Source organism: Elgaria multicarinata, chromosome 3 (genome assembly GCF_023053635.1).
Source record: "Elgaria multicarinata webbii isolate HBS135686 ecotype San Diego chromosome 3, rElgMul1.1.pri, whole genome shotgun sequence".
Taxonomy (NCBI): Eukaryota; Metazoa; Chordata; class Lepidosauria; order Squamata; family Anguidae; genus Elgaria; species Elgaria multicarinata.
The window spans coordinates 109551818-109578643 of NC_086173.1; the positions used below are offsets into that span (position 1 = coordinate 109551818).

The 26826-nt window shown below is 41.8% G+C and overlaps 1 protein-coding gene across 1 annotated transcript in view; it reads right to left on the bottom strand.

Annotated features, from left to right (window-relative positions):
• Positions 1 to 431: 431 nt before the first annotated feature.
• The window catches only part of EFCC1 (EF-hand and coiled-coil domain containing 1), an 86917-nt gene continuing 60522 nt past the window's right edge, over positions 432 to 26826 (bottom strand). The window contains exons 4-8 of the mRNA XM_063121603.1: positions 20715 to 20850; positions 18873 to 19038; positions 10422 to 10580; positions 5900 to 5969; positions 432 to 1289 (exon numbers count right to left, since the gene is read on the bottom strand). Coding sequence (XP_062977673.1) covers positions 1156 to 1289; positions 5900 to 5969; positions 10422 to 10580; positions 18873 to 19038; positions 20715 to 20850 — 665 coding nt within the window. The 3' untranslated portion in view covers positions 432 to 1155. The remainder of the gene's footprint in view (positions 1290 to 5899; positions 5970 to 10421; positions 10581 to 18872; positions 19039 to 20714; positions 20851 to 26826) is intronic.

Consider the following 26826-nt stretch of genomic DNA (forward strand, 5'->3'; position numbering starts at 1 on the left):
GTAGTGATAACAACCTATAGCTACTTGTATTGTTGTTGTAAGACAGGGGTGGGCAGAAGGTAGATCAGGATCATCTGGCAGATGTCTGAGTGATTTGCAGTAAGCCAGCAAGGGTTTCTGACTCTCTGGGTGCCATCCTACGCATGTTTAGACCAAAAAAAATTCCCAGCATACCTCAACCAAATGTTTAGCAACAATATCAATAAGGTTCTCCTTCCACCCTAAATTAGGCTGTTAAAATGAAGAAAAGCGGGAGTGGATCTTTGTGTGAAAGAACTGCAAACCCAGTTCTGATACTGAAAATAAAAGGCACTCTGTCCCTTAATTCTAAGTGGCTCATCTCCCCCACTATTTGGCACCTGACTTTGGTTAGAAGATCTTGCAGTTCAAGGAAAAAACAAAGTAAGTTGTGTTAGCTTGAAGGCTGTTATAAGGTATCAGCAACCTTGCTATATATTTTTTATTATACACTCATATTTTTGCATTTTATGTTAAGAGCATCATTTTTGCCCACCAGTTAGATGCTCAAAGGAAGGCACCCTGCTGCATTGAAACAGATAATTAAACAAAATACAAATTAATCTCTCCTACTAAGATCAGGAATGTAAAGTTCTATAGGCAAGTTGGAACATGTTTTTCATACATTTGATTGGTATATTTCTGATACTGGTAACAGAGGCTTAAAATGCCACTTATTAAATAATTCTCATGAGAAGTGAGCAGTCTCCTGAATAAAGGCTTGCTTAGAAATTAAAAGGAAAATTACAGAGCATCTCAAGAATATTGTACTCAAGTAAAGTATTCAGAGTGAGGGGGCAGAGCTCAGTGGTACAACATGTGCGTTGTATGCATAATGTCTCACGTTTGAACTCGAAGCACCTGCATGTGAATAGGATTCACGGAAAAGGCCTGAGAAAGACCTGGGCCTTAGGTCCTAGAGAAACGTGGTCAAGATCCGCTGCCAGTTACAGATGACTATACCGAACTTCATGGGCCATCGGTATGAAATAGCTTTTTATATTTCTTCAGTTCTCTTTTGCTGTTCCAGCTTTTGAGTTCAACACATCTCATGGATGGCAGGGCACCCTGTGCTTTTGCGTCAGTTTTTGTAGCTTGATAGTATTAAACATAACACACTGTAGATGGCACTGTTGCTCAACAGGAGATAACCAAAGGGTTAGCCAAGGATTTGGGACCTGGAGCTTTCTCAAGAGGCTTGCTTCGAATGAGTTCACAGGCAGTCAGTTCATGGTAGAGGGTATCTAAGACTTCATCAATATGTGGTTTTCCTTTAAAATAAAGGGGGGAAATGCAAATGGTGCATTAGCAGGTTAGCAAAATCAAGACCATGCAGTTTCAACATCAATAACATGTCCTTTCTTTAAAAATCTGGTTTGATTGCCAAAGACTAATGTAGTCTTTCTAAATGTAAAGATGTGAGAATAAGAGGAAGTACTTCTTCACGGAGGGCATTGTCACACTGTGGAATTCATTTGCACAAGATGTTGGGGTGGCTGCCAACCTGGACGGTTTTAAAAGGAGCTTAGACAAATTCATGGAGGAGATGGCTCTCACTAGCAAGTAAACATGATGGCTATATATTACCTCCAGTGTCAGAGGCAGTATGCCAGTCCCTTGGGAACATGAGTGGGAGAGTTGTTATTGCAGTCATGACCTGCTTGTGGGCTTCCCATAGGCATCTGCTTGGCCGCTGCGGAAATAGAACACTGGCCTAGATAGGCCTTTGGTCTAATCCAGCACAGCTCTTCTTACATTCTCATTATTGTTCATATCACTGTGACACAGAATGGAGCAAATTCCTCTGACGCAGCTCTTCCTTGTGCTTCACTCACTCTCGTCATTAAATCATCATCCTTAAATGAACAAAGGATGAATTAATTTTGCAACCTATCTGTCTCTGTTTGTTGGTGCTGTGCTCTAAAGCTAAACATCCTGAAGCTGTAGTCAGTGATGGGTACAAACTTTGACTGTAAAAACAATCTCATGCCTAAAATCACATTTGATTGCCACCACAGTGATAGAAAATTGGCAATGTAATCCACAACAGCCATTGTCTTTATGGTGTTAAACAGGTAACATTTTATTATGAAGATCTGGGGAAGTGATTTTTGAAGTAGTGAATACAAAGACAGATGGTGATGCAAAGACTTAAATAAAAGGGCAGACATTAATAATAATAATCATAACAACAACAACAACAACAACTTCTGGGCTCAATTTATTTATATTTTGGAGCACAAGTAATTCTGTTTTTGTATTTGTTTTAAACGGAAAAAAATAAAGGAAGGTGTGCATCATCTGAATGACGGTGGTGGAACTTCATTTTAAGCTTGACATGGGACTACTGATGAAAACAACAGCCCCTTGTTCAGTATTCCCTTTGCAACCCCACAATGTTTAAGCACAATTACACATGTTGCAATATCATTATGCCATGCATTTCCCCACCACCAGCAGGGGAGATGTGGAAATGCCAAGGATAAACACGTCGATGTTACTGAAGACCTTGCCACCAGGGTGCCATTTTTGGATACGCAAATATAGAATAAAATACAATACTACAAAATACAACCTATAGTACATACAAATTTACATGCTAATTTATATATTAAATATGAATTCAATTTAAAATACATTTTTGTATTGCAATGTGGATACTAACACAACTAGTCCTTTCTTTGATATGATTCCTTTATATTTAGACTTGTAAGGCAAATATCCTAACCAAAACAAAAGCATACTACACAGGAATGCTGTTCAATGTTAGAGTGCAACCAGATTATCTTTTCCCATTATTTAATGCAACGTTATTTCACGCAACTGGAGTCAGCAACTCATCTCATTAAGTAATGGAAGTCCATAAATAATGGCTCAGCTCTTCTATCACATTCATTACACAGCCACTTTCCCTTTTAAATTAATCAACCATATCCATTTCCCACCTCTATGAGTCACTGTTTTTTCATGTCGCTTTACACCACAATCTGATGCATGTTTACTTAGAACTAAGTCCCATCAGGTTTAACAGAACTTCCTCCTAATTAAGTGTGCATAACATTGCAGCCTAACATTACCTCTACTGCAGCAATGCACTATTTGAATAAAAAATAAGTTCCACACTTCAAAAAAGAAAAAAGGGGGAAGCACCAAGATGATCTTACCAGCAACACACCATTTATGCATACTAATGCCAGTTAACTTAGATATATTTATGATTTAACCTGCTGTGGTAGAATTAGGTCACAATTGTTCAAATGCAAGAGTGACGTACACATTTGGAAGCAGAGATAAACAAACACACATTATTGCATCTCAGTAAATCACCTATCCTGAAAATAGCCACAGTAAGGAAGGCATTCCAAGTGCTCGCATTTCCAAAGGGGTTTTTGGACTATGCAGTTGCTCTGACTCAGCAGATAATGTCACTAGCTGGATAGGACAATTTACAGCTCTAAATTGATGGTACCATGGTATGTGGGGATTTCACCCCTTCCTTTCTCACTGCAGTACCAATGAAAATATCCTTTGGGTATTTTATGATGCTATTTCATTTAATGATTGCTTATAATTCAGTCTGACTGCCTGTGATGCAGTAAAGTGGCATTAATTTTAATTCCCCTAAAAAGAAAAGAAAATCCTCACACCCAAAGCTGCTATTTGCTAAAAGAGGAAAGTCTGCATTGGTGCCTCTTGTTCCAGATGCAGTGCTGCAAAATATTTATGAGTATGTGTATCATTTTTAATATGATTGAGCAGGGTTACTTTTGCAAAGAGAATGCCACTTTCCTTAGGTACTCTAAGATTATGATGATGATGATGATGATGATGATGATGACGATGATGATGATGACAACTACATAAAAATAGTATTTTAGTACTCCTCCTTAGCACAAGTAAATAAAGGGAATTAATGGCTTCTGTTCTTTCCTTCTCTGTGTTTATTTGCCTCATATTGAAGCAGTCATAATTTGGGCCTTGACTTTTAAGTGTTAAGTTGGCCAATATCTGTAGAAGTCCTCCTTGTATAAGGGATGAAGAGATAATGAATACTAAAAACATTCTGCATGCTTTAATATCATCAGATTACTCACATTTAGTTCCTCTAGTTCAAAGCTTCAACCTAAACCTCACATTCTGTCATCCTGTCTTCAACCCATCTTTGCCTGTGAAAAACCCTGACTTCCTATACAAACTGACTGGGTACATAATGCCTCTGTTTTCCCTAAAGAAGGCAAATTCAAAAGCTTTGCAATTACAAACAAGATAATCAAATCAAAGCCTTCAGCTGATGTGGCAGCAGCTTCTGCACAGTGGGCTATTGCCTAGCAAAAGGACTCAGCAAATGTAGGTTTTGCATGAACATGAAAGGTAATGACCTGACACGCTTCCTTTGCTACAGGATGCAGCCTCCCTCTCCTTATACTGAGGGGAGAAAAGAAGCTTTAGATACTGGAGTATAAGGTAGAAACATGTATTTTGCCTACTCAATATCCCTGAACAAGTTCACAGGAAAAAAATAGATGGAAACTAATGGGACCTCTTTTGGGAATGCAAATTGCAGGCACAGGACCCCTGATCTGGATCAGTCTCCCACTTGCTTTAAAAAAAAAAAAAACTTTAAATGGCGAAGCTACATGGCAAACATCACATGTACTTCAGCCCTACACTCAAAGATAAAGTGAATAAGTGAGTGGTGAGTGAGATATGAGAGATTAATGTTAAGGGGAAATAAAGGGGAGGCATGATAGAGGTGTACAAAATTATGCATGGTATGGAGAATGTGGACAGGGAGACATTTTTCTCCCTCTCAAAATACTAGAACCCAGGATCATCCCATGAAGATGGTGGGAGATCCAGGACAAATAAAAGGAAGTACTTCTTCACACAGCGCATAGTTAAATTATGGAACTCACTACCACAAGATGTAGTGATGGCCACCAATCTGGATGGCTTTAAAAGGGGGTTGGATAAATTCCTGGAGGTGAAGGCTATCAATGGCTACTTGCCCTGATGGTTGTGTGCTATTTCCAGTATTCGAGGCAATAAGCCTGTGTGCACCAGTTGCTGGGGAACATGGGTGGGAGGGTGCTGTTGAACCATGTCCTGCTTGTTCATCCCTGGCCGATGATTGGTTGGCCACTGTGCGAACAGAGTGCTGGACTAGATGGACCCTTGGTCTGATCCACCATGGCAATTCTTATGTTCTTATAGTTTATAAGACAAGTTTCCATGTCCATGTAATTTCAAAAGAATGAAAGCTATTAGTTTTAATTGGAGTTATTCAATAACTTTTCCTCCTCTCCCAAACCATACTAATATTCGTTCTCTTAGTGAAGTTACCCTTTCTTTATCTCTCACCAATGTGGTGAATTACAGCAGATTTCCCCCCATATTGTATGTTTATGGTAGGCCAACATTAGAGATTTTGGAACTCTCTATATAAGAAACATAAATGTTGTCCTCCCTTCTAATAATGACATCACTTTTGCCACCCCACCAACTAAGCACTCTTTTTGGGGATCACAGTCTTGCCCCTTTTCTTGCCTACAGTCACCAAGGGCCTTTATATGCTGCTGTCCTTTGCCCTATCCCTGGGTTCACTGAAATCCTTTCTTCCCTTCATCTGCAGTTGCTAAGATGACTTTCCTGCTCCTTGGACCTACCCATGAAACCCAGAAGCACCAAGCCCTCCATCTTCTCTTTATTGACTACCATTTCCAAAGAGCAGAAGCAGGTACCAGGGCAGTGCTGGAATGGAAAGTCCCTTCGATTTGCTGCAGTAATAAAAAAAATATGTTTCCCTCCACAACATTGCTATATGCAGCCTCTGATGGACACCTAGTAGGAAGGTTCTACATGGATGGTTCTACTTTCTTACCATGTTGTGAGTCACAGCAGGATTCCAAAGTGCTCAGTAAGATTTTCCCCAAGGCACGGTTAGATATTTTCTTTAAAACACAAAATAATATTAGGGAACATTTAACTTCAACAGAGGCTTATATGCACACATCCAAACAGAAGGACATTAACAACTTCTTCCTAAACTAAAAGAAACCCTGCTGCTGTGTTTCTGACAGGAGAGAACCTCATGCTGTTATCTTGGATAAAATAAAATGCATCAATCTGGTTTATTTTCAACATCCATTTTTCTTTGCCATTTTTGATCAACAGATGAATACAAAAAAGAGGTTTTAGGAGGTAAAATCTATGCAATGGTGCAAATATAGATAAATATATGTATTGTAACTAGGTTTTTTTTAAACAAATTGTTTGTAAAGCACTTAGCGATTTTACTATATCAAGCAGTATGGAAGTATTACTAATAATGGGCCTGTTCAGATGACATGCTAAGCCACAGTTAGGCCACTAACCCTTTTGCAGCAAATGATTAGTGAGTGTGTTAAACTGTGGTAATGTAGCCAGCAGGGTTAGGAATAATTCATATAACACACAAAGTCCCTTTCTACACCTAAGGATTATCCCAGGAAAATGGAGGGATCATTCCTGCCTGCTCCCAGGTTACCCTAAGTGTCATTTGGATGCACAAGGATGATCCCAGGATGATCCTGGGGAAAAAGACAGGTGTAGAAAGGACCTAAGTCATGGTTCACACAACATACTAAGCCATAATGTTTAGCTCAAAATGCTTAACCAGCGTGGCTTCGTGTGTCATTTGAACAGGGTCAATAATAAACAATATATAGAGATTGGGCCTGTTTAGAAGGCACTTTAAACCCTGCTGGTTAAAGCTTTTGGTTAAGCAGCAGGGTATAAGATGTTTTGTGCTATGCATTTTGCTAAACCCTGCTCACTCACTAACCACATTCAGACCATCTGCAGCGAGGCTAGTAGTTCTAATCATGGCTTAAAGTGTTGTGTGCCACAGCGTGGCTTGTGGTTAGTGCTAACCTCAGAGAACCACAGTTTCGCTAACCACAGAGCCTGAAATGTTGTCTGAACAGACCCATAGAGAGATAAGAGAGATATAGACATAACCCTGTGTGCCCCCGCCCCCATCTTCATAAAAACTACATGCTGAGGTTGGGTGTGAACCAGACCACCATCATTGTAGACTGAGCTACTCTTCCTGCGTACACAGTTCTGAAGTTAGGGAAGGCCACTGAATCATCCCACATTGGATACTGTGTCAGTATCAGTCAGTCAGTTTTACAGATCCTTTATGCTTCAGGTATAAGGCAGACATTCTTTGTGAAGATTCAATGGCAGAAATATGTACAGTTGACGCTTTACAGCCTAAGGGTGCAATCCCATGCATGTTTAGACAGGAAAAAAAAGTCCTACCACTACCAGCTTTCCTAAGCCAGTCATGGGAGTTGTGGGACTTTTTTCTGTCTAAACATCCATAGGATTATGCCTTTAGTCTTTATTTAGCATCCATATGGGACAAAACTGTAACATTTTGGCAGAGACCAAGGTAATGGAGGGCTGAGGTGAAGAAATTCATGAAAAGGGGGAATAATAGATACTGAATCAGGGGCTAGACATTACGGGGACAAGGTACTGTGCAGAACGCTGAAGTTCCCTCAAAGGTAGCTTTGATTTCCAGGCTTATAGAATCCCCAGATCTTCATATGTTCAAATATTCTTAGCGATCAGTGAAAGGTACTTGCTCTCTCACATGGTTATGACAGTACCATTTTGTTCCGTATTAGAGAACAGAAGCCTACCAAGACACCTGCGACTGTCTTGCCATACAAATTCCTAGAGCCTGGATATATGGGACATTTGTAACATCCTTTTCATGGTGCTGTAAGTTATCCTATTTATTAACAGCTTTTACCACCATCTTGAGCTAGGATATATGACAGCGTATAAGGCTTATGTCACTGTTTCCACAATGGTGTGGCATGCTGCTTGATGGATCGTCTGCTAAGCTGGAATGATTTTCAGTAAGACCACTAGTCAATGAGAGACATGTCAGAATCCTGACACCAAATGCAGCAATACCTCCTGCCACTCATAATCAGTCATGGCACTTTAAGAGCATATCCTTCATGGGATGATTATTGATCTAAAGCGCAAGCACAGCTACATTGAGGACATGAAAGCCCTGCCAAGTGGGAAAGTGAGTTAATAGGAGAATGCTACATTTATTCCCAAGAACCATCAGCAGAATTCAGGCATATTTTAGGCATGATAAAGCAATCAGTAGCTCTAGTCACATTCACAATAAATAACTGCTCTGTAAATATTTGGAAACAAAATGGACTCCTAGATCCAGTGCCGGTAAATTTGCTGTGTATAGAAATTATTATCTCCTCCATTGGTTTTTAACATCTAACACCTTGTTTCTCAGCCACCATTACTGCAGTCCCTATCTATAAGCAATGAAAGTAACTTTCAAAAATTATCCCCATCTTGGTTCATGTAACGTATCAGTGCAATTTTTATAATATGTTTTGATTAGCTGATTTGTGAAACTAAAATAATGTGCTTATTTAATGTATTCATTGGTTTGTTAGTAACCAAGAGCTGGTTCTTTGGCATGGGATAAAGTTCAGCTCGGATCATTATATTGTGTCCCTTGGAAATCTGCTTTGAATATTTTACTAACCAATGTGTTGAGTATTGAATAATAATAGAGTTCAGATCCAAATAGGCTAGATAGGTAGCCTGAGAGAGAACAGTAAAGCAGCAGGAAGATATATTATTAAATCTAGAATGACTTCTTGTGCTTTTCTTGCATTATTTGGTTATGACCCCAGTTCAGTTGCACACGTTGAAACCTGTTTTAGACCCTGTTCAGATGACATGCTAAGCCACAGTGGTTAAGCATTTTGAGTGAAACGTTTTGAGTGTACCATTCCTCACCATGGTGACTACATAACCAGGGTTTAAACACACTCACTAACCATTTGCTGCAAAAGGGTTAGTGGCTTAACCATAGTTTAGCAGGTTGCCCGAACAGGACAAAAACCAGTTAAACCTGTTAAAATCATCTGTGGCTAACTGGTTCCGAAAGTCCCCAAAATTCATGACAGGAGCCATGAGGAGCCACAAGCTTAGTTCATAGCTGCCCTGTGTAGTGAGTCATTAAAACTATGGTTCGGAGCATCTCCCTGCACAGTGAAGTATTCTCAGGCTCTGGCCTGGCCCTGCCCACCCAGGCTAGTCACTGCCTTCTCCTAGACAGGAAGTGCTACAAAGGGCTTCCTGCTTGGACTGGCCCTTTGCCTTGGGCAACACTGGTCTTTCAGGCTCTGATGTGTTTCAGTTCATACTTCCACTTTGAGTCCCAGCTTTCTCCCTCAGCTCAACCTGACAAAACATCTGAGTACCTGAAGCAATTTTTGCAGGGTTTTTTGGTACTGTTTAAATTTCACAATAAGCTCCTGCCATTTGATGAGCATTTTCTTTCTTTTTTTTTTCTTTGAATAGTATGCACTGCCCTTCCCTATTATAAAAGAAAATCTCTCTCTCTCTCCTTTAAGTTTCCTTTAGGAATAAAATTGAAGTTGTTTACAGCCTGATCTAGCCAATTTCACACTCTATTAAGCTTTTATGGGACTAGGAGAAAGGTCTGAAATAAGAAAACAGGGCAGCAAGCAGCCTTTCTCCCACTGCAACCATCCATTTGTAGCATATTCAGTTTTTTGTTAAAAGGAACTTGTAAATGGCCCTGTGAACATAAAGCTCCCAATACTGTCTGTGTGACTATACAAATTTGTTTTTAAAATATGCCTGTAAATCATTTTTATAGCAGTTTTAATGTTGTTTCAATGCCTTAATATGTTTTTCTTGCTTTTATGTTATGTATTGTCACCGCCTTGGTGATTTTGGTGGAAAGACGGTATAAAAAATAATGCTTTCAAGTGCTTCTCCTGCATTATTTAGTAGTAAACCTATAACGACCTTGTGAAGAAAGACCATATTTTTAAGCCCCATATTGCAGATGTGGTGTGTGTGTGCTGAGGCCGAAAGAGAATGACTTGCCCAAGGCCACCTAGAGAATTCATGGCAGAGGTGAAATACAAACCAGAGACTTACGTAGCAATTCTTCACACAAGCCAAATGCATACAGCCCTAGTAGCTACTGCTCTGAATTGGGGAACAGATTAACAATTACTTGAGATTTATCTGCAACAATCCTAGTCCTAATCCTTCTTTAGAAGAGCAGAGAGCGTGAATATGTTTGATGGGAAGTTATTCATTTTATCTTGACGTTTTTGTTTGATGGGAAGTTATTCATTTTATCTTGACGTTTTGGTTTTCCTTTTCTTATGCAGCCACTTGCAGCTGAGTTTTCCTGTGGCAAACTCAACATGACAATGGATGTGGTCTCCCTAGTAGAGACTTTATGAAAAACTACAAAAGTTGCCCATCCTTATGGAGGGGGTAACATCAAAACCTGCTGCCTCCTCACTGCTTTCTTGCCATACCAGGTCCCGAAGTTGCTGAAGTAGCTGTAAAATATCCAAGAGCTTTTCTTCCACCAGTGACAGCCTTACTCTCTCTGTCTCCAACATCTGCAACTCCATCTTCAGCAATTCAGCCTCCTCCTCCTTCTGCTGCAGTTCCCCTAGCAAAGGGCCTTTCATCTGGACAATGACAGATGACATGAAAAGCACTGTTGCACAAATGTGAAGTCTAACTCCTCCTCTTTAATCAGTAGTAAATGCCCCAGAAGCCTATTTTGAAAGTCAAGTCAATTTTGATAAGTGGAAAATGACAGTGAAGAATATAGGCAATTGGAAATGCATGTAAATATCTACTCTTCTACTTAATTGGCACCTCATGGACGATTTGATGCAGCCAGGATCATCTGGGGATTTAAGACATTGTCGTTCAGAATGTACTTTGTACATTCACATATTATTTTAAAAAGAAACAATACAGACAGGATTTCCTTCTTCTATCACTCATTTTGTTTCATAGTTTCTATTGCACCCATGTTGCCTGCTGTAGTAGTAATAAAATCAAGATGTCAACTGGATTTTTTCATTCTCATTCAGCCATTGCTATCTTACCAAGCCCGTAGTAAATGCACTTAGCTGTATTCCTGTTAAACACTTTTGATTGCTTTAAATGCATGATTAATCAGAGGAGGAAATGTTGGCATATGTCTTAACTTCAGTACTGCCTAAGCATATATTTAAGAACTGATTACCTCTTTATTTTAGGAATACGGTCAAGTTTTTCAATTGATTTGAAAGTCTCACCAATACCCACTTCCACTGAGGTGACTCCGAGAAATTCTTGTTCTGAATATTTCACTTCATTTGGAAATTTTCAGAATCCAAATCATAACAGAGGAAAATTACTCTGCCTTACCAATGTTAATCTGAAACACAAGCAGGAATAATAAAGGCTTTGCTAAAGGGCAGCAATAATTTATAATCACCATAGTTTGTGAAGATATTAGAATGAATGGAAGTAATAGGGGAACAAATTACCAGGTTGCATTTACTCTAGAGTACTGGAAGTCGAATTAAAATGGAGGTTCCACAGAAGCAATTATATTATCCTCCAATGATTAAGATATTCCTATAAATATTTGTTCACAAGTCAATCCGACTCAGCAAACTTCTCAGCAATGTTAATTAAAAGTTTCCTCCTTGTAAGTTAAGCCTATTGTATTGCTTCCTGATGAGCATGTGGGTCAGAGTGGGGTGGGAGTGGAACAATATAGTGATGAATAGCCTACTAATTGCTCCTTTAATAGCCTTTCTCTATTGCTTCAGTGTCAGTTTCTTTTCCCATAGCAGAAGCACTTTAATTAGTGGTTACCTGTCATTCTGTTCTTTTTTTAAAAAAAAATAGGAAAGAGTGGTATTTTACTATTTTAAAAAGGAAAAGATATTAAAAAGGGGGGAAAGTTAAAAGGTTTGTGGGAACACAAACTCTTGGGACAATTAAGAAACACTATCCAATAGACATTTAAGAGGTTATTCATTACAACAGCAGGAGCACTTAGAAAAGATTGGAATGCAATGGATGATGATGCTCCATAAAGAGTGAACAAAGGTGTTAATTCCAGAGAAAAGGACTAGTGTGGAAGGAACCCTGGCCTCTCCATGTCACAATTAAGATGTGGGGAAATTAAACGATTTCCATAAAAACATGCAGCAAATTATGTTAATTTCTTACTGACAATATCTGGCCAAGACTAAGCTCCAAAGAGGCAACTTTTACATTGATTTAATATCCTATATATTGCTTAAAAACATGGCAGATAGATCAGAATGATCAGGTACCTGGTGGTTGTAAAGGTCAGCAATATTAAAACCTGAAACTCAAACCCATCCACTAGCCAATTGCAACGTATATGCAAAATTCTTAGGCAATACTTGCTGCACGAAATCTAATGCTACAAAGCTCTCTTGTCTGTAAAAGCTCGTCCTTGTAACCAGGATTATAATGCCAGAGTTCTGAATGACCATGGCATTAGGCAACCTTATCTATTAAAGGCTAAATGTGGACATGGCCACAAGAATTAACAGAGGCCATAGCTAGACCTAAGGTTTATCCCTGTATCATCTAGGGGTCAAATCTGTTCATCTAGGTGACACACAGGGGATCCAGTGCTCAGGCAGGGGTGAACCCTGGATGATCGCAGGATAAACCTTAGGTTTAACTATGGCCATAGCTGCAAGGCAGGTGGGATACTGTGTTAATGGATCTGACTATGTGGAGCCCTAGTTCAACTTGGCCTTGCTAGGTATAGAAGGCATCTTTAGGAAAACATACTGAACCTACTATGCTTATTAAGGCCTGCTTTCCTGAACGATCATCTCCTCCAGCGTGAACCTGCCTGTGCCCTAAGATCATCTTCAGGAGGCCTTTTGCATGTGGAGAATGAACCCAAGAAATAAAAACACAGACACCAGAGCTTGGATAAACTAGGAGCTCTTTATTTACAGTAAGTAGGGTAATTCACCCCTGCCTGGATCTAAGTGTGAGAGTGCGGGAATCTTAATAGTTATGGGTCAAGGCAACTAGCTTGCTAATAAGGGTGAGACACTCCATTGAAGACAGGGGTTGGGTGAACCTGGCCCCTTATTCAAGCTACACTTCAGTGTATTGGGGGACTGTTGGCTACCAAGGAGAGGGCCTTTTCTATTTTGGCACCTAGGCTGTGGAATGAGCTTCCCAAAGAGGTTCACCTGGTCCCTACATTGTGCTCTTTCCAGTGCCAGATGAAGTCTTCTCTCCCCCCACCCCCCAGGCACATTCGTCTTTTAGTTCTGTTGTTTTAAATTTGTTAATGTATATTAAAAGTTTGCATCGCTGCAAGGTTTTTTTACTTTTATACTGTAGTTTCAAAGTTTTAAATGTGATGCTGTATTTTGTGTTTTTAATTGTGGTGAAATGCCCAAACAGCTTCAGCAATTGAGCAGTATAGAAATGCAAGAAATAAATTAAATAAATAATAACTATTTAGGTCTCATCTCCTGGCATTATATAACTACTGCACCATTTGGACAATTAGATTATTTTGTCTTGGATTAGAATAGAAAGAAGGATACTGCAGACAAGGGCTTTGTGATGAATAGGAGGGTGTCTTGGAGCCTTCCTAGACGAGGCCTTAGCGCGCTTTGAGACCCAGTTTCCCTGCTGTGCGTCCAGATGACGCACAGGGGAATCCGGGCCCAGGCCGCACTGAGGCCTCCTCTAACACGCCATAAGCGAAGTCGCTTATGGCGCGCCTTTTTCGCAGCCCCAGCCTCAGGCCGGGGCTGCGAAACGTCTAGGAAGGTCTGTGGCTTTTTGCAGCTACTCGCTTACTCGCGAGTAGCCACGAAAAGCCACGGACCTGGAACAGCGCTCATACGAGCGCTGTGCCCATCGGCCCGGGGGGGGGGAAGAGAGGGGCGGGGGGAAGGCTGGACCCAGCAGGACGGGGGGGGAGAGCAGGCATCGGGGATGGCAAGGGGGGAGGGCGGGGGAGAGAGAGAGCGCCTGGCGCCGCCGCCTAAGCAAGCAGGCGAGCGGCGCTGCCAGGGCAAGGACTTTTAAAAGTCCATTTTTTAAAAAAACGGACTTACCTTCTCCGCAGTCTTCGGGCCGCACGTGGCCCCTTTAAACTTAAAAAAAAAATGGCGGATGCTGCAGGGATCCCGACGTCCCTGCGCGTCCCATGTCTGGAAGCCCGGGCAGCGCGCGCTAACATCAGCGCGCCATCGCCCCGCCTCCCTGCCAGCTTATCCCGGCAGGTCTAGCAAAGCCCTTGGTGATGCCGCTTTGCTGCTTGTTCCCTCAAAGCCCCGCCACATCGCAGCTGTGGTGTGGGAGCGGCAAATCTCCATGGCAGGAGGAAGTGTGGGCTTTCCGGGCAGTGCCAGTGGCCATTCAGCTCATCAAGCCCCCTGCTTGGCCTTCCTGTGCATCCCCCAACCCACCCTGGGCCTCAGTCTGCACCCCCAGCCTCAATGTGAACCAACAGACAGAGCAAAGAAGGTGGTGACCTTGGGGTAAAAGGGTTTTTTGTGTGTGGGAAATCAGCAACTTTTTAAAAGTGCAGTTCTGGGGGCCATATAGACAAGCCCCAGGCCAAGGTATTAAGTGGCAGGAAGTATTTCATTTCTGCCTGAATAGCTGTGTCAATGTAACATTTCAGACGCAAGCCCCATTCACGTTCGTTATACTAGGCATAAGGAGAACCGTGCACAGCATCTTTAAAGATTATCACTCTTTACAATTGGCTTGTTGCAAAAAAGAAGCCCAATACATTTGATTTTTATTGCACTTTGGAACAAAATCCTGCGGGATAAATTCCAAGTTTTCCAGTCCTTGTTAATTCTTTTTTTGTTGCCATCTTTCATCTTTATTGCTGCGCTCGCCACAGCAGGGCCCCTTGTAGAGGAAACTGAACTGAAGGGCTGCTGTTTTATTCTTGAAGAAGGGAGATTTCTAAAAATTATATTTGGTAAGAAAATATTACCCTAATCAATATTTAGTAACTGAGCAGCCGCTTCAGCACCCTGGAGAGCAAGTGTTATCTGAGTAAAGAGTGAAATAATCCATGAACCATCCAGAGTTCCTCGAAGAAGGTCATTGCATTTGCTGACAGAGCCGTAATACGTTTTTACTGGTAGTTGGACAATGTCAGCTGAAAGCTAAGTTAGTTCTATTAGCCGGGCCTTCCGCAGCCTGGCATGCTCCTGATGTGTTGGACTGCAACTCCCATCAATGCCAGCTAGCATGGGAATGATGGGATTTGTAGTCCAACACATCTGGAAGGGGCCAAGTTGGGAAATACTATATTTGCCCAATGTGAACTCTCCTTCTTTGACTTTCAGGTCAATCTGCCAAATGGGAAGACGACTCATAGCCCATCTTATCTACCAAACAGTGACTTCTAAATTCCCATTTCTACACCCACTTTCATAGCAATGAAACACACTGTTGCCTTGTGGCACTGACTGACAACTTTAATATTGTATAAGCTCTCACGGTTAGCAGGTTTCTTGTTCAAATCGCTGCTGACATCCTGCTCAATATATGTGCCTATTCTAAATTAAAAATCCTCTTGAAATCCTACATTTTCCTTTGTACATTAAATCAATTAAGAGGGCAACACACAAAGACCCTCAAAATGATCCTCTTTTGCCACACTGTCAGTCTCAAGCATCCACTAGTCCTGAGCTCATCACATAGCTAATTGCTACCTGAATTCTGCACAAACAACAGAAACAATAAAATAATTCCACAAAGCTTCCCAGGATCTTTATCGCGTTGGACATATTATTACACACAGCCTGCTTGCTTGCTGATCAACACTATTGAAAGGTGCTGTAATCGTTGTACGAACTGTGCACTGTAGTCACTGTTCAAGTTCATGATTTTTATTTTTATTTTTGGTAGTTTACATAACACTACAGGCTGGTTGTAGATGTAATGCTTACCATCCCTTAATCATGGTTGCTGTTACAGATTTTAAAGGTGCTAAAGGCAGAAGTACAATTGCCTGGGTCCCACAGACACTAATGACAGCTATCTCAGAAAGCTACTATTAGGTTGCAACAGCTACTGGAAAATACTCTAGAACAGCCTTCCCATCCTGATGCCCTCCAGATGTGTTGGACTACAACTCCAAGCATCCTGGCTGGGGATGCTGGGAGATGTAGTCCAACACATCTGAAGAGCACCAGGTTGGGGAAGGCTACTTTAAAACCATAATTCAGAGAGCACCTTTAGGTTTATGCAAGGGATTATACAGGCCTGCTCCCTTTTCCTTCCAAGTTTCAAAATCACCTTGCTGTGCCCCCCACCACAGTAGTTGCTCCTAGCATTGCAGGCAAAGACACTTTGGCACATAGGGTTAATCATGTATTTTTTCTGGACTGTAGCTTTCTACACCACCTTCTGGGAGGGAGGGGGAGGATCTCGGGATTTCCTAGTTCAGAGATCCTCCCCCTGGGTTCACATTTTATTTATTTATTTAAAACATTTATATCCCGCCCTACATCAATAAGATCTCAGGGCAGCATACAGATAAAAGCATACAGTATAACACAGTAAATATACACAGCTAAAAACAAATTAAACCATTTGGCGTGTGATGTGCTGGGAGGAAAGAGGCATGTCACGGCCACCATTCCCCCCCCCCCATGAGCAGGCCCGGTTAACCAAGAGCGAGGCCCCACTCAAACAAAAAAGTGGGGGGAAATGACCATGTGCCCCTTAAACCCCCCAACACAGGGATTGCAGAATTGCTGCTACCCTCTCCCCTGATGGGCACAGAGCTGTGCGGTGTGGCTCCGTGCCCATTTCTGGCACCAGGTGGGATGAGTGCCCATGCCTCCCTTAGTTTTGGGACGGTCCCGAGACAACGGGAAGAATCAGGTTTCCCCAGGGTTTCTTTATCCCTGGGAAAATCCGGGCCCACCCCCCCATGCCCTAGGAGTCCCTGTGCATCATTTGGATGTGCAGGGACTCAGCCATGACCAGCCGAAACACCAAACTATGGTTTGGCACGACATCATCAATCCCTGTTCTTGCTCACCTCTCTTCCTCCCTCTCATGCTCCAATTCCTTCCTTCACTTATGATTTAGCCTGGTTTGCCTTCTTCAGATGCAGTATCAAACTATGGTTTAATAACCAATGAGGAGGGTGTAAGGGAATGACACCCTTTGGCTTTACATTTGAAGCCATTCCTTAGCTACATTAGGGTTGCTCCCTTCAAAAGACAATGCTCCAGTGTACATGCATATGTATGTGAAAGAGCAATTTAATACATTTGCAAGTAAATGTTTGTGGCTAATAAGGCACCTTTTTTGGTGGATGAAAGGAACTCTGCTTCTTAAATAATTCATCCAGTAAAAGTCTTGTGTTAGTTTCTATGCTACTAGCTATGTTTTATAGCCCTAGACGGGGTAAAGTATCATATTTTGGATTTACTAATGTTTTCTTCAATCTATCATTTATGATCTGACACCTTCATTAAGCTTTCTTTGGAAGGTGGCTCTCTGAATTTACCGTTGCCATGTATTAGAAGACACTTAAAAAGGAATCAAAGCTAATAGCCTTTTTTATCTCCTGGCCTTTGTACTTTTAGATTGGATCAATTATTGATCCATATATGCAGCTATTACTCCTGACCCGCCTGCAGCTCAAGTGGCTTCTATTTGGCTTCTTTTGTATTTTACTTTGAAGACATGATTCTCAACGTAGAAATAAAACCTTACCATTTAAGTGCAGTATCACCAGATCACCTTCAGAAAGTGACAGCCTGCCTGCTATTCCTATATTAACTTAAATAGTTCATGTATAATTGTGCAGGAGGTTATTTCTGTCTAGATCTTTGATGTTTCAGAGATTCAGAGATGCTTGGTTCTCACTGATGAAAGTATCAAAATTGTTACAATACTTAAAATTCAGTATACACATAGTCCAGGCCACACAGAGTATTAGAAAATATGGGAAACTGGATGATTCTAATGGGAGAGCAAACAAGTGAAAAGAGGGTCCCCTGGTATAGCTACGATTGTGAAAGGGACCAACACTTGTCATGCTAAAGAAACAGAGGTCAAAATCATGGGTGCATATCAGGGGGGAAAATTAGGTGTGACAGAATTCTCTGCCTTCATTAGAACATGAAGTCTACGTCATAATAGCAGTTGGCATGATAGGCTGCGGGATGTCTCCTTTCACACACTTGAACTAGCCTAAATGTTGGGCATGATAAGGTAGAATTTGCAGGGGCAACCTAGATGTTTGAAAAGTGGGGGTTGCTATACAGGTGAAAAGATATATGAGCGCAACAATGCAATGACGTAAAAGTGCCCAGCACTCAACTCGCTAAGGAAACCGCGAGGGAAACCGCGGAAGCAAACCGGGGGAAAAAAGCAGGTGTGACGGAGCCCAAAGAGTCCATCACTGAGCTATTACAAGCTCATTGTACAGCATGACTCCCCAACTTTTTGGACCTGTGGGCACATTTGGGATGTGACAAACTGCTGTGGGGACCACCACAAAATGACTCTCATTGAAGACCTTACAAGGCTTTCAGTATTGGAATGGGCAGCATGTAGGAACCTATGTATAATTGCTAGAAAGCTACATTTTTTAAAAGCTTTGCAGTTACCCCTAGGCCTGTTATACAGGAACCCTATTAAGTTAGCATTGACTGTGATTCAAAGGACTGTGGGAGAACTGAACATTCAAAACAGGGCCCTTGAGCACCCACACAGCTGAAACCACATGCCTGACAAACATATTATCCCAGAAATCTGGGTGGCTTCTGAGAAAACGTAAGGAGCTGCAATAAGAAAGGAAATCATGGGATTGGGAGCTCTTTTTCCCAAGGGGACTCTTTGGGTCCCAGCCAATCTGCAGTAATACACTGCATTTTACCGCCACTGCACCGCAAAAGCCAAAATATGCTTACTTCTTCCCTATTTGTTTCCAGTGCTTTCGCTTCCTGGCCTTTCATCTCAAGTTGTTCTGTTAGCTTTGAGACTCGCTTGACCAGTTCCACAATGGTGTTGTCACTGCCATCCGTACTGGTGTTCACAAAGTAGGACATCAGCTTCTTCATGATTGGGTCATCGCATCTGTGGGCAGAAAGTCTCCTGTCACTGTCTGTCTCTCAACGGTGGTCTCTCATTATTATTATTATTATTATTAATTTATTTATTTATATAGCACCATCAATGTACATGGTACTGTACAGACTAAAACAATAAAATAGCAAGACCCTGCCGCATAGGCTTACATTCTAATAAAATCATAATAAAACAATAAGGAGGGGAAGAGAATGCACCAAACAGGCACAGGGTAGAGTAAAACTAACTATAAAAGTCAGAACAAAATCAAGTTTTAAAAGCTTTAGGAAAAAGAAAAGTTTTTAGCTGAGCTTTAAAAGCTGCGATTGAACTTGTAGTTCTCAAATGTTCTGGAAGAGCGTTCCAGGTGTAAGGGGCAGCGGAAGAAAATGGACGAAGCCGAGCAAGGGAAGTAGAGACCCTTGGGCAGGTGAGAAACATGGCATCAGAGGAGCGAAGAGCACGAGCGGGGCAATAGTGTGAGATGAGAGAGGAAAGATAGGAAGGAGCTAGACAGTGAAAAGCTTTGTAGGTCAACAGAAGTTTATATTGGATTCTGAAGTGAATTGGAAGCCAATGAAGAGATTTCAAAAGTGGAGTAACATGGTCAGAGCGGTGAGCCAAGAAGATGATCTTAGCAGCAGTGTGGTGAACAGAAACCAACGGACTGATGTGAGAAGAAGGAAGGCCAGTGAGAAGAAGGTTGCAGTAGTCCAACCGAGAAATAACCAATGCATGAACAAGAGTCTTGGCAGAAGAGACAGACAAAAATGATCGAATCCTGGCAATATTATACAGGAAAAAATGACAGGATTTAGCTACTGTCTCAATATGAGGAATAAAGGAGACCACTCTCAACGGTGGTCTAACCATGTTAGAAGTTACGATCTTCACGGAATGGTTTAAAATATTTGGATAGGGCACTCTTGGAAACAAAGCACATTTCTAAACACCATTACAGGGCACATGATTTGTCTGCCCAAAGAAGAAATGAAAGTATTCCGTTTTTTGCTTTATAACTTGTGGAATCTCCTGAGTCATGAGAAATAGGCCGTTTATTTAATATTGCCAAAGAATGTGGAATTTAGAATTAATTGTGTGTTTCTAAAAGGATTTCCTCACCTAGGATGCTGCTGCCAATTTTTAATTTTGTCTGCAACCTCAGAAAGTTATGCCTGCAGACACAGTGCACCATGCGTGCAGCGAGAACTATCACTAATGTTTCTACAGCAGCCATTCATTTGTATGCTAAACAGGCAAGCTGCTTCTCAAGTTTAACGTGAGCTTGCCCATTCAGTTGTGTGAACGACAGCAGTAGCAACTGCAAAGGCACCTTGATTTGCATGCAGAGTTCTCCCCCTAACATACTGTTATGGTCTCCAAGAGTGTAGCCTTTGGCATTTCTCTCTGGCCCCCCGAATCAGAATGCTTGCATTCGTCATCTGAACCTTTTAGATGCCAAAGAAGGCAGCATGGAAGGCTTTATGCGCATCCCTCGCACCTACTTGAATCAGATTGATTTAATTAACATATGTTCTGTGACTACCGGGATAAGTGCTGATGTATTACTGTCATTTAGATTCTATAAACCATGTCACATTTTCTTATTCAAAAGTGACTATGCCTGTATAACTTTGCTAAGTCTGACAACTATGCGTATGCATCAATCTCTGGCTGAGACGTACCCGCTACTGCAACAGGGAAGGTTGGCAAGGAGTTTCTCCACTTCAGCCACCTGGGATTGCTGGTCTCCTGTCCATTTCTCTTCCTCTTCATCAGATGCAGCCTGGCCTTCCACAGAACGAAACATCTGATCTTCCACTGGAAATAAAGAACAACACTTTACTGATTTAAAAATATTCATAGGCTGCCTATTAGGGGAAACATAAGAAGAAGAAAAATCAGTGGAACTCACTGTAAGACTTCCTTCATGTAGCGTTTGTTTTAAATGGGATTTGGTTTAAGAAATATCAAATAGCAGTGTTCTAGGAATAACAGGATGAAATTCTACAATCTTTCATGATGAGATAAAAGAAAACTGACGTTATTTGCTATATTTTGCCAAAAGGATGATTTTGGCAAAGCATAAAAAAAGCAACACTCCAAGTTCCAGTCACTTTCTTAATTAAGAATAATTCTCTTTGTTGCTTTTGCTGCAAAAGACTAACATGGATACTTCCATGGAAATAATTTATTCAATGGGTTTACATAATGTCATCAATGTCCATAGTGCTATTGATGTGACCACACTTAAGACAATTGTGTTCAGTTTTGGTTAACATACTGAAAAACTTAGGAAAAGTGCAGAAATGTATTACTAATGTTATTAAAGGGCTGGAGCAATTCCTCTATGAGGAAAGGTTACAAAAAGGTGAGTAAGGGGAGACATAACAGAGGTGTACACAATTATGCATGGTGTGGAGAAAGTGGATCTCTCATAATTCTAGAACCCAGGTTCATCCCATGAAGCTGATTGGTGGGAGATTCAGGACTAATCAAAGGAAGTACTTCTTCACACAGCACATGAACTACGGAATTCACTACCATAAAATCTGGTGATGAATTTGGATGGCTTTAAAAAGGAATTGGGCAAATTAAATGGCTACTAGTCCTGATTACTATATACTACCTTCTGTATAAGAGGCGGCATGCCTTCATATACCAGATACTGGGGGAAATGAGCAGGGCTCCCGGAGAACTTCAGAAAAGCCATGCGGTATCAGACCAAGGGTCCATCTATCCCGCAGGCCTACCCAGATGAATTTTAAACCTAAGAATTTTAAGATGTTGTGATTGATATGTTAATATTGTATTGGTTTTATATGCTCTTTTAACTAGTTTTATGTCTTAGATTGTATTTAATGTTGTTCCCTGCATCAATCAAGAAGGAGAAGCAGGTAAGAAATAAATTTCTTCTTCTTCTTCTTCTTCTTCTTATTATTATTATTATTATTATTATTATTATTATTATTATTATTATTATTATTCCAGCATGTTCACACAGTGGCGAACCAGCTGTCGACCAGGAACCCAGCTGTTTAGAGCTTTAAATGTTAATACCAGCACTTTGAATCAGGTTGGCAACCAGTGCAGCTGGAAAAGTACTGGCATAATAGGATTACTTTGGCCAGTCCTCTTTAGCAATCTCATTGCCCTGTTTTGGACCAGCTGAAGTTTCCAGACCATATTCAAAGGCAGCCCCACATATAACACATTGTAGCTAGGCTATCTCTGTCCAGATAAGGGTATAGCTGGTATATTAGCCTAAGCTGATAAAAGGTGTTCCATACCACTGAATCTACCTGTGCTTCAAATGACAGCTCTGGGTCCAGAAGAATCCTCAAACCATGAATTTGATCCTTTAGGGGGAGTGCAACCCCCTCCAGAACAAGTTGAACATCATCTAGATAGGCAGATGAACCATCCACTAACAGTACCTCTGTCTTATCTGTATTGAGTCTCAGGCGTTTGCTAGACCTACCTTAAAATCTGCAACGGAGGAGGGGAGAGCCCGCGATGCAACTATCGCAGGCTGTCACCCTAGTCTAGACGTCAGACGTGATGACCTGTCGCGTCCGCCATTTTTTTCATAGTTAAAGGGGTGATGCGCATGAAGCTCGTGCGCTCAGGTAAGGGATTTTTTAAAATTAAATTTATTTCCCTGCTCCCCCCACCCTGCCCCCGATGGCTGCAGCGCTCTTGTAGTTCTCCCGGCTACACGCGAGTAATTGCGCAGAGCCGGGAAAGGCCGTGGAACGGGTTACATACTCACGGTCTTGGGCTCTGCCCGAGACTGTGGGGAAAATCAGGCTGAAAGGGGTAGGCTATATCCTTGGGCCAGGGAAGGTTGATCCCTTCCTGAGCCCGGAATCCCCTGTGCATCATCTGGATGCACAGGGGTGATCCCAGGTATCAGCCTGGGATATAGCCTGGTCTAGCAATGGCCTCAGTTTATTGGCCTTTATCCAGCCCATTACCATGCCCAAACACTGATTCAGAACAGCTACTGCCTCACCTGGATTTGATGAAAAAGAGAGGTAGAGCTGGATGTTATCTGCATAATGATGACAACTCAGCCCACACCTCTGGATAACCTCCCACAGAGATTTCATGGAAGTGTTGATCAGTATAGAGGATTAAATGGACCCCCATGGAACCCCACAGCATAGAAGCCAAGTCTCAGAGCAATCCCCCAGCACCACCTTCTGGAATCAGCCATCCAAGTAGGAGCAGAACCACTGCAATACAATGCCTCCAACACCCACCCCAGACAACCTGTCCAGAAGGTATTGAAAGCTGCTGAGAGGTCCAAGAGAATCAACAGGGTCACACTCTTGTGGTTGCTGTCTTGGCAAAGGTCATCCAACAAAGTGACCAAGGCAGTTTCTATTCCAAAACCAGGCCTGAAGCCTGATTGAAATGGATCTAGACAATCCATTTCATTCAAGAGTGCCTGGAGTTGTCCTGCAAGCACTCGCTCAAGCACCTTGCCCAGGAATGGGTCGTTCGCCACCAGCCTTTACTTATTAACATTCTCTAGGTCCAGGTTAGGCTTTTTCAGGAGTGACCTAATTACCCTCCTCTTTTAAAGTGCTAATTATATACTTTACAAAGAACAAGAGGCCAGGTCCCTGGCTAAAATGGCATACAATCTAGATAAGGGACATGAGAGAAATAAAACAGAGAAAGGGTGGGAAAGGGGGGCAGGGATAGAATATATGCAGTTATTGTAGGTATATATGTATATAAACTGAAGGTGCTTTCAGACAGATGGCTCAAACCACCATCAACCAAAAGGCATTGTGCAGATTTTCCAATCTTTTCTTCCTTACCTGGCTTTTTGTGACAAGAAAAATAAATTGTTGTGAAAACTTGAGGGGGGGGGTTATAAGTGGAAGACAATGACTTCTGGACTGGGGCTGTGGCATGGGAGATTAAAACAGTCCTACCTGCCACAGTACAATTAGGCTCTGAAGCGGGGGCCTGCACTGATCACAGAGCAAAACAGATGGGGGTGGGGGGTGGGGAGACATAGCTGCGAGCTTCATCTTTCAAGTAATGTCTGCTTTGGTCCTGAGGCAGGGTGACTGCATGCTAACAGCTTCATCGAGAAGCACCTATAGTTACAGGCGACGAAGTGGCTGTGCAAGGGCTTCATGGAAGAAGAGGGTTTGGGGGAAGGTTTTGAAGGAAGTAAGAGAAGTGACAGTACACAGATATTCTATTCCAGGCATAAGAGGCAGCAAGGGAGAAAAGTTGTCATTGTTCCAGGGAGCAGGAGACCTTCAGGAAGATTAAGATGGTGGAGCTGGACTACTGAAGGTCAGGAAGTGTCAGGTGATGAGTGAAGAGATATGGCAGTGTCTCACATGAAAAACAAGATGGCACCCTCTCCCATTTCATGCACAAAAGAAAAAACAGCATACTCCACTGCTCCTTAGAGGACACAGGGCAGGCCTCTTGGAACATTCCTCCCTCATTGCTACCACCCAGCATCTGTTGCCTGAGGTGACCACTTCTTACTGCTTAATGGTAGGCCAGCCCTGAGATAAGGTGGGGGGCAAAGGCCGTAGAAGGCTTTGAAGGTAAAGAAGAAGAGTTTGTGCAGAATCTAGTAGCAGTTAAGAAGCCAATGAAGGGATTTAAAGAGAGAAGTGATGTGATCAGCATCATAAGAGAGGTGAATGGTTTTGGCAGCAGAGGGCTTAGAGAAACGAAAGGTAGGGTGCATCTCTGGAAGACCAAGAGAAGATTCCAGTAGTTTAAGCAGGTGATGACCTGGGCATGGTCTAGAGTCTATCTTGAGGGAGAGAGAGGGAGAGCTGAATTCTTGCAATGATGTAATGAAGTCAAAGTTCACATGTGGAAAGGAGAAGAGACTTGCAGCAGTAGGTAAAGTCATTCTTTCTAATTCTAGCTTTTTGAGTAGATTCACAAGGGGGAGAAAAACAGGTGGAGAGATTTTGATAATTGCCTGCTTTATAGACATGGGTTTCCTTACAGACAGGGTTTGGGAGAGTGCTGTTGGCCATTACTCACACATTCATTGCAAGTAGCTGTTTTGCAGGTTGAGGTGCCAGATTTTTCAGTTAATCACTGTATGTGTCACTAGGGAAATAAAACACCGCCTTCTGCTTAGAGATGAAACTGCCACATATGCTAAAAGGATGGTTTCCATCAGCCGTTTCCTCTATCATGGCTATTTAGAATTTGGCTGAGCAAAATGAGGCTTCTGGTTTAATTTGCCTGTTTAGCCTTTTCTGTTTCATTCTTTGTAATCTGTTATCTCCCTTTAATTCTTCTCTGAATGCCCTTTGGTGGTTAGGCAAGTGGCTACAGGCCAGAGAACCTTTCATGTGGTGGTGCTGAAATGGCAGGAATTCCTTCTCCTCCCCCATTTGCTTTGTATGCCACTTTTCCGCATAAATGTACCCAAATCAGCTTACAGCACAAGAACAGCAAGACGAAAACCAGAATACATATCAAAATATCATTAAGAACATAAGAATGCCCATGCTGGATCAGACTAAGGGTCCATCTAGTCCAGCACCCTGTTCACACAGTGAACCAGCTGTCGACCAGGGACCCACAAGCAGGACACGATGCAACAGCAGCCTCTCACCCATGTTCCCCAGCAACTGGTGTATAAAGGCTCACTATAAACAGTTTAATACCAATTCATTTTGAAACATAAATATAAACAACCCAAACAAATAATTCATTTCAATAATACTAACGTAATTACATAATAGGTGATATCAATCATTAAGACATAATATCAATTGATATTTTCTCTCAATAATGCATAAGCCAGAGTCAAATATGCTATAAAAAAAATCCAATGCAGTCAGGTATGAATAAATAATAGTACCAGCAAACAGTTTCTTGAAAGTGCAGGAAATAGCAAACCGACTGCTGCTTACGGCCTGCAGCAAATGATTTCTCATGTGCCCCGTTCGATTCTGGAGCAGTTCTTAAAGACTGCAACCCCAACAGAGATCAAGGTGACTGTATTCATGTTCAGTCTCCTTCCTGTGCCTGGGATATTCCTGGACGTCTTTGCCTGGCGGCTTCTTTGCTATCTTTTATGTGCCAGGCGAGGTCCATTCCGTTGTCTCATTCCTTAACGATTTTTAATGATATATAATACCCATTTTAATAGCTTCATTTGCTGCATTTATTTGCTGTTTTTACTTTCTGGTCCCACTATTTTGTTTTGCCATTCCTATTTCTCTATTTTTATGGCTGTTGTGATTTTTACTGTATTTTAGCGGTTTATATGCATGCCACCATTCTACCTGGTGAAAGGTAGGGTACAAATGGGGGGGGGGGAAGTATGCAGTAGGCCAAGAGTGGGAACCTGTGGCCCTCTAGATTTTCTTGGACTACAACTACAACTCAAATCATCTCCAACCATTGGTCATGCTGGCTGGGGCTGATGGGAACTGGAGTCCATCATTACCTGGAGGGCAAGAGGTTCCCAGCCCTGCTATAGGCTGTGAGAGATATTTAGCTATTGTTACAATTCTACACCACTTAACTAGGAGTAAGACCCGTTAAACACAATGGGACTTACTTCTGGGTAGTATAGGATTAAACCTTGTGATGTACTCATCACTTTACACCAGCCGTATACTAGGTATTTTAAAAGAGAGTGGCTGGGGTGGGTGGGGGATGCCAACAAGGCCTTGCAAGAAAGACCTTAATGTCTCTAATGATGTGAAGCAGGTTGAACACATTTCATTCTGGACAGCAGAGGGCACTGTTGTAAAACAAAAAAAATAAACAAAGCTGACT